Here is an 8,085-nt window from a genome sequence, read left to right on the forward strand (position 1 = left end):
GTATACATTATTTTTTATAAATAAGGCTTTAGAATAATACTATTTAAAAGAAATCTGCATTTTTACATTCACCATCAGTGAGTTCCTGACTGGAAAGGCTGTGCATGATGATACACAGCAGGGACCTCACTGCAGGACAACAGGAGCTCAGGAAAGCACCATTCATTTGAGAAGTAATAGGCAGGCTCTGACAGTCCTGTTGCATTGCTACCAATGGGAAGTCTTAAACTTCTTCCTCCACCAAGTCTTCTTCAAATTCCCCCTGTTCATCAGCAGTGGCATCTTGGCACTGCTGGTACTCGGACACCAGGTCGTTGATATTGCTCTCAGCCTCAGTGAACTCCATCTCATCCATGCCTTCTCCCGTGTACCAGTGCAAGAATGCCTTGCGCCGGAACATGGCACTGAACTGCTCTGAGGTGCGCTTGAAAGGTTCTTGGATGGCTGTGTTGTTGCCGATGAAGGTGGCTGACATTGTGAGGCCACGCGGGGGGATGTCACATACAGCTGTCTTCACATTGTTGGGAATCCAGTCTGCAAAGTAGCTGCTGTTCTTGTTCTGCATGTTGAGCATCTGCTCATCTACCTCCTTCATGGACATGAGGCCTCGGAAGATGGCAGCTGCTGTCAGGTAACGACCATGGCGGGGATCACAGGCGACCATCATGTTCTTGGCATCAAACATCTGCTGGGTGAGCTCGGGCACTGAGAGAACATGGTACTGCTGGCTGGCTCGGCTGGTCAAGGGTGCAAAGCCAGGCATGAAGAAGTGTAGGCGGGGGAAGGGCACCATATTCACGGCTAGCTTGCGCAGGTCTGCATTCAGCTGGCCGGGGAAGCGCAGGCAGGTGGTGATTCCACTCATGGTTGCTGACACCAGGTGGTTCAGGTCTCCATAGGTGGGTGTGGGCAGCTTCAGGGTGCGGAAGCAGATGTCATACAGGGCCTCATTGTCGATGCAGAAAGTTTCATCTGCATTTTCCACCAACTGGTGGACAGACAAGATCGCATTGTAAGGTTCTACCACGGTGTCTGACACCTTGGGGGATGGCATGACGCTGAAGGTGTTCATGATGCGGTCTGGATACTCCTCTCGGATCTTGTTGAGAATCAGGGTGCCCATGCCTGATCCAGTGCCACCTCCCAGGGAGTGGGCCAGCTGGAAGCCCTGGAGACAGTCACACCTTTCTGACTCCCGCCTTACCACATCCAGCACCGATTCCAACAGCTCGGCCCCCTCCGTGTAGTGGCCTTTTGCCCAGTTATTGCTTGCCCCACTCTGGCCTATCAGACACAAAGACATGATGAGAGACACACTCCAAGAAAAATGACTGTGCCTGTCCTATTGTGAGGACAATAGGACTCTTCTGAGCTAACCTTTGCTATTACATTAGATAAAGGAAATGTTTTCAATGTATCTGGGACCCTACAAATCACCCAGGTTCTAAAGAAAAGTAAAGAGTGTGAAGGAAAATACATTTTAACCCAAATCAAGTACTTCTAGAAATGAAGAACCGAGGCTGCCTCAATACTGGAAATGTAGTTACTTTCACACAGTGTGGTCAGAGGGAAGCTAAACTGCAAGCACTTGTCTGCACCTTGCTCACACATAGCTGTGCTTTGATGTCTGGTGTCCTGAAGTGGTTCTGTTATTGCCAGGGCTTTAAAATGACCAGCAGTGCTGAAACCTTGTTGGTGGCTTTCTCTACTTGATGCTCTTTCCCTTCAGAGGCTTTTTTGTCATGGAGGGCTTGCAGAGTTGCACTGATCTGAGCTGTCTGAGAGGCCAGGGGCATGACTCCCGTGGACTGGAATAGGTGGGTTAGGTGAGGACAATATCAAGATGGATAAAGTCTCAGCCCAGCACTGGAGTGCATGGATGTTAGGATCCATGGACCATGATGGCTTACCAAATATGAAGTTGTCTGGCCTAAAGCTCTGGCCAAATGGTCCCGATCTCACTGAGTCTAATGTTCCAGGCTCTAGGTCCACCATGATGGCCCGAGGAACATATTTGTTGCCTGTGAGAAAAAGAGTTGACTTAGGCCTATCCTTGACAAGGAACTTAGGGGGCAGAGCTTATGATTCTAAGTGACCCTCAGCATTCATTACAAAAATTACAGCATTTGAGACATGGAAACAGAAAAGATATCTTGAGCATGAATCCCCATGCAAGAGGCTTCAGCAACTTTAAGGATGTTTGCAGTTGTCTATTTCCATTGAATATTCATTCCTTTGCTTTGGGCATGGTGGCTGAAATCTCAGCTACACATGAGGCAAAGATGAGCATCAGGCTCTGAGTCTAATGGTGCAAAAGAATGGTGGCAACACTTTTTTTTGTGGTTCATCGTAGGGCTTGAACTCTGGGCCTGGGCACTGTCCCTCAGCTCTCCAGCTCAAGGCTAGCACTCTATCACTTGAGCCACAACCCCACTTTCAGTTTTCTTATTGGAGATAAGAGTCTCAAGGACTTTTCTGCTCAGGCAAGATTTGAACCATGATCCTCATATCTTAGCCTCCTAAGTAGCCAGCATTACAGGAATGAGTTACCAGTGCCTATCAGCAAGAAACTTTCTCTTTTTTGTTAATTTTATTTTATTGTAAAGGTGCTGTATAGAGGAGTTAGTTACATGAGTAAAGAAATGAGAACATTTCTTGTCAAAAATTGTTACCCCCTACTTTGTTGTTCGCCCACTATCCCTCCTCTTCCCCAATTACCTTTCTCAAGAAATGAACCAGGTTCATGCCTATAATCCTAGCTACTCTGGAGGCTGAGATCAGAGGATCACTTTTCAAAGCCAGCTGGGGCAGGAAAAGTCCTTAAGACCCTTATCTCTAATAAACTAACAGAAAACCAGAAATAGCACTGTGGCTCAAGATGTAGAGCTGCTTGCCTTGAACTGAAGAGTTGAGGGACAGTGCCTAGGCCCAAAGTCCAAGCCACATGACCGACACCCCAACGCCAAAAAAAAAAAAAAAAAAAAAAAAGCCAGGTATGGCTATTCACCAAGTAGATGTAGGGGAATTCAAGTGTAAGGCTTTCCTGGAGAAAACATTTATACAATATATATTTATTGTCTTATAATTTTTCAATAATTGTTATCAAACAGCACACATCCTTGTATTCAAATACTCAGAGCAACCTTGAGCAATGACTTGCAATTTCCCATTTATCCTGATTTGGCCCAAGGGAAAGCAGTTAACATGATGTAAACACCAGTTTTAGAATACCCCCTTCCTAAACATTCACATGAAGAAAACTGGCCATCCTGCTGGATATACAGGATCTAATAAAGACACAACCTAAAATTCTGTTCATAGGAGTGACACAATCCAACCCAACCACTCTCAACCAAGGTGAGGACATCCCAAAATATAGATCTATAAAACTCAAATTAAATAGTTTTGTACTTTTGTTTGTACTTGTTCATTGGATTAATACATAGGAAAGCCAATTATCCACGATTCTTTTTGTATACAATAATGCAGAATGGAAACTCAATATAAAATTAAATGATCTTTACATTGACAGTTACAAAAACTGAAAATCTGCTTTGTAGACTTCAATTAGGCTGTTTATGTTAGGAAAGACAATATTAATCATTTAAAAGCAATGTTTACAAATTAGTATTGGTTTTTTCTACATCAAAAGAATGTTTTCTTACTTTAAAAACCTTAAAAATATTTTTGGCTAAGTATTCATATTCAAAATACTCAAGACCAGAAATGTTATAGATTTCAGGGTAAGACACTTTATTTATGCTTTGTGATTTGGACTATTCTTATATATATTAGTGACTTAACATCCCTCTTTAAAATTATTAAAATTTTCTTTTTCAAAATATTGTTTTAGAAATTTAATCTATATTTTAAAGAGGCAATGTAACTGGGCTCTGCTTGCTTACAGGTGTAATTCTAGCTACTCAAAAATCTGAGATAAGACCTTAGCATCGCAGATTGAAGTCAGCTGGGGCAGGAAAGTCTGGGAGACTCATCTCCAAGAAACTACCCAAAACAAAAGAAGCTCATAGTTAGTGCCCAGGCCTTGAGCTTAGGATGATCAGCACACAACCAAATGGCACTGGATTATATTATATTTTATCAATTGTTTTAGAATGCATATTTAGGCAGTCTCATTTTTAATTATGTGAAGCGGGCTCACGCCTTTAATCCTAGCTACCCAGAAGGCTGAGATCAGAGAATCACGGTTCAAAGCCAACCAGGGCATAAAAAGCCGGCAAACTCTTATCTCCAATAAAACACCAGAAAACTGGAAGTGGCACTGTGGCTTAAGTGGTAGAGCCGCTTGCCTTGAGCTGAAGAGCTGAGCGACATTGCCTAGGCCCAGATTTCAAGCTTCATGACCGAAAAAAAATCCAGGTGTGGTTAGTCAGCAAGTAGAGGTAGGGGGAACTCAGGTATAAGGCTTTCCTGGGGTAATTCACAAGAATATACTCAAAAATTAAAACAAAGTATCTGGTGGAGTGGCTCAGTTGGGTACAGCACTTTACTTATAAGATCAAGGTCACAAATTAAAACTACAATACTACCATAAGAAAGGCAGGAACTCCTTCCTTTTCATTAGTATTCCCCTGGGAACTATTTTGCCACCGTATGGGAAACCAGATGGGAGACACTCACCAGTTGCCTCATTGTAATACACCTCGATTCTCTGCAGCTGTAAATGGCTGTCTCCATAGTAGTTGCCAGTGCAATCAATATTGTGCTCATTGCTTATCATTTCCCAAAACTGAGATGGAAATAGAAGTGTATTATGAACTAGAATGTTAACTGTCCAAACAATGCATTTTAAAGTAACTAAAAGAAACCCATGTCCTGTTGACACAAATATATTTGTAAAAAATAATTACATTTTCTAAATTAAAAAAAGCACAGAAATGGTGGTATTTTAGTTTTCTTAATCTCTTTGTTATCTGGTTGAATAGAAGATGTCTGTGTTCTCCTATGAGTATTCCATCTTATGCAGTACCATATTCTGTTTGTATTCTATGTCGAGTAACTGGCCTTTCATGGACATGAAATTGCCAAAGCAGTAACTTGAAGACTCAGTAAGAAGGGTCTCCAGAACCCCAAGTTTCCTCAGAGCATACACAACAACCAATGATTTAGAAAACACCCAACTTAAGGGAGCTTAGGTGGGGCATGAAACTCAGAGAAATTTGCATTAAGGTAGAAGAACTGTTCACAATTATCTGACAATCATCAGTTGACACAAGGGAATTGTCTGTATCTTTCAGCTCAAAAACACTGCATTCCTTGCATTCAAACCAGACCAAACGTGCATTAGTCTATTCCCAGGAAACTAAATACAAAGACTTGAGTCTCAGGTAAGACTAAGACATGCAAGGGATTTGAAACCCCCCCAGCCTTGTTTAAAAACCACACCCACCAGGGCCACACAAATTAGGGAAATTGGAGAAGCTATCTGGGGAACTTCATTTGCAGAAGTTTAGGGACCACTATGGAGCCCCACCTACTTCAGCCTAGCCATGACCACCACCACCTCCACACTCCAACCCGTCCTCCTTCTCCTTCCCCTAAATTTGAGACTTGGATCCTAGGCCAGTGCCATGCTCACCTTTGCGCCAATCTGGTTGCCACACTGGCCTGCCTGTATGTACACAATCTCCCTCATGGTGCCGGGCTGCAGTGCTGATGGATGTATGTCTTCAGCGGTGGTGCCCACAGAGGCAAACAAGTAGAGCTGGGAAGCAGGAATCTGACAGAGTGAACTCAGATCCCCATTTATACCTCTGATTGTTACAGGGGCAGAGGAGATGGGGCGGACTTGATTATAGGTGGAGCCAGCAGGTGCTCCAACTCAATCGCCCTATTGCTGGGTAATCAGAGGGCCCTACCAGTTCCTACCTACCCTGGAATCCAGCTGCCAGCTGCAAGTCCATTAGCACAGCTCCCACTCTATTTGGATCATCTGGTCACCCTGCCATCCACTCCCCACTCTGACTCACAAGAGAGGCTGAACCTGGGATCAAGGAAAGAAGAGGAGGAACTTCCTCTGCACAAGGTCCTTGTTTGCCAGAAGCCCAGAACAAGCCTGCCATCCATTTTTGATTGGAGGGTCTAGAACTGAAGGGGCATTTTCAGATGTGATCGCAAGAGCAAGCACAACTGTTGGATTCCATGATTGATCCACTTTCCATTATGGGAAAAGTCAGGGGCTTAGGGTTTAGCCTTCATACTCAGGTTTTTTTCTTTCCTCTTAAAAGTAGCTTGCTTTATTACTTGGGCCATAGGACAACTACAGTATACTTTTTGTTTCATTTGGCTTCTGCTCCTAGTGTAAGAACTCAAGTCCTGGTCAGAGTGTCTTTTTCTTTTTTTTGGTCGGAGTTGGGGCAGGTTAGTGATTTAGGGCTTGAAATTAAGGCCTGGTGACTCTTTCTGAGGTTTTTATTATTATTGAGATTAGGTGATTACCTTAATTTCTCTTATTTCACAGAATTGTGGAATAGTGATATTTAGTTGAAATTACAAACATATTTTAACCTTCACAAGTCAAATTATCATTATCATGGACTATAAACTTTGTGAATTCTATAAGCTTTGACAATACAATTTATTTCTTCCACAACGGGTGATATTTACATTTCTCTACTTTTGCTTAGTGTAGAATTTCCTGTCTTTCACTTTCATTCTGCCCCTCTCTTTCTGAGGTTTTATTGATTTACTTATTTAACTGAAAGGTAGAAGGCTCTACTACTTGAACTACAGCTCAACTTCTGCCTTTTTTAAAGTGTTTAATATGAGACAAGAGTCCCATGGGTAGTCAAGTGCAGTACAGTGAGGCTTGAAATCTGAGGATCACTATTCAAAGTCAACCTGGGCAGGAAAGTCTATGAGACTTTCCTCCAATCAACCACTAATAGGCAGAAGACAGTAGAACTTTAGCCATGAGCAAAACACTTCAAATTTAAGTCCCTCGACTGAACGAACTGAAGCAAGTTTCATGGGCTTCAATGCCATGATGGCTTTGAACCATGATCTTCAGACTTCAGTGACTTTAGCACTCAGGATTATAAGTGTGAGTCAACATTTACAAATCTTTAATTACCTTTTCTTTCACCTTTTCAGGTTATTTATTATTTCTTTTTTTGACAATTGTTCTTAGGGGCTAGCTTTGATTCTTAGTTTTTTCTTTCCTCTTGAAACGACCATGCTTTACAAATTTTACCACAGGTGAACTACAGGCTGGTTCTCTTTTTTGTAGCTCTTCTTCTAGGGCTCAAACTCAGGTAATGGTGACTGAGGTTCTTTTTTTATTTTTTTTTTAATTAAGTGCTGGTTGTTAGGTCTTGAAATTAAGGCCTGATGACTCTCCTTGAGGTTTTATTTATTTTTACCTTAATGTTGGCAGGTTTCACTAGTTGAGCCACAGCTCAGCTTCTGCTTTTCCTGTGGTTACTAGGAGATTAGAATATCAACAGCAAGCCAAGAGTCGTACAGGGACGACTGAAATCTGAGAATCATGGTTCGAAGCCAATCTGGGCAAGAAAATCAATGAGAAAATTATCTCTAATTAACCACCAATAGGTAGGAAGAAGTAGACCTCTAGCCATAAGGAAATCTAGCAAGTTCAAGCCCCAGTACTGAACACAGTAAAATAAGTCTCCTGTACTTTCTGCCCAGGATGGCTTTGAAACACGATCCTTAGTTTTCAGCAATCTGAGCAAGTAAGATTGCAATTTTGAGCCATGATTTAGCAAGTAAGATTGCAATTTTGAGCCATGATTTAGAAATCTTTAATATGCTCATTTTTGCACCTTTTCATTTATTTGATTTGCCTTCCCCCCTTTGTAAAGTTCATGTCCTTTATTATTAGGGCCTAGCTATTCTCACTCAGTATTTATTTATTTATTTTGTTAGTTGTGGGGATTGAACTCAGTGCCTAGGTATTTTCTGTCAGGGACAAAGCAGGCACACTGCCACTTTCAGCCACAGTGCCACTTCCACTTAATTGGAAAAAAACAGTCACCAGGGGACTTTTCAGCCTGGACTGGCTTTCCATTGTGGGAAGCTTCCTGAGTAGCGAGTATTACAGGCATG

General features: G+C 42.2%; 1 protein-coding gene across 3 annotated transcripts; it reads right to left on the reverse strand.

The window, feature by feature from the left end:
• Positions 1 to 223: 223 nt before the first annotated feature.
• LOC138815772 (tubulin beta-2 chain-like) lies at positions 224 to 5,656 on the reverse strand. Of its 3 annotated transcripts, XM_070005144.1 has the most exons (4): positions 5,600 to 5,656; positions 4,642 to 4,750; positions 1,911 to 2,021; positions 224 to 1,284 (listed from the first exon to the last, which is right to left on the reverse strand). In XM_070005144.1, exons 1-4 carry the CDS (start codon positions 5,654 to 5,656, stop codon positions 224 to 226), a joined length of 1,338 nt encoding a protein of 445 aa, XP_069861245.1. The 3 variants fall into 3 exon arrangements, with proteins under 3 accessions (XP_069861245.1, XP_069861247.1, XP_069861246.1); XM_070005146.1 differs by lacking the exon at positions 4,642 to 4,750 and having other exon boundaries at positions 5,623 to 5,656; XM_070005145.1 differs by lacking the exon at positions 1,911 to 2,021 and having other exon boundaries at positions 4,636 to 4,750.
• Between the last annotated feature and the right edge of the window lie 2,429 nt (positions 5,657 to 8,085).

Source organism: Dipodomys merriami, unplaced genomic scaffold (assembly GCF_024711535.1).
Source record: "Dipodomys merriami isolate MVZ:Mamm:240054 unplaced genomic scaffold, mDipMer1.0.p SCAF_669, whole genome shotgun sequence".
Taxonomy (NCBI): domain Eukaryota; kingdom Metazoa; phylum Chordata; class Mammalia; order Rodentia; family Heteromyidae; genus Dipodomys; species Dipodomys merriami.

Excerpts from the sequence above, each read along its gene's own strand:
- LOC138815772 (XM_070005144.1), bottom strand. The coding sequence starts at position 5,656 with ATGAGGGAGATTGTGTACATACAGGCAGGCCAGTGTGGCAACCAGATT. Across the intron at positions 2,022-4,641 it reads GTATTACAATGAGGCAACTG|GCAACAAATATGTTCCTCGG; the intron begins GTGAGTGTCTCC and ends TTTTTCTCACAG. Across the intron at positions 1,285-1,910 it reads GCCAGACAACTTCATATTTG|GCCAGAGTGGGGCAAGCAAT; the intron begins GTAAGCCATCAT and ends TGTGTCTGATAG.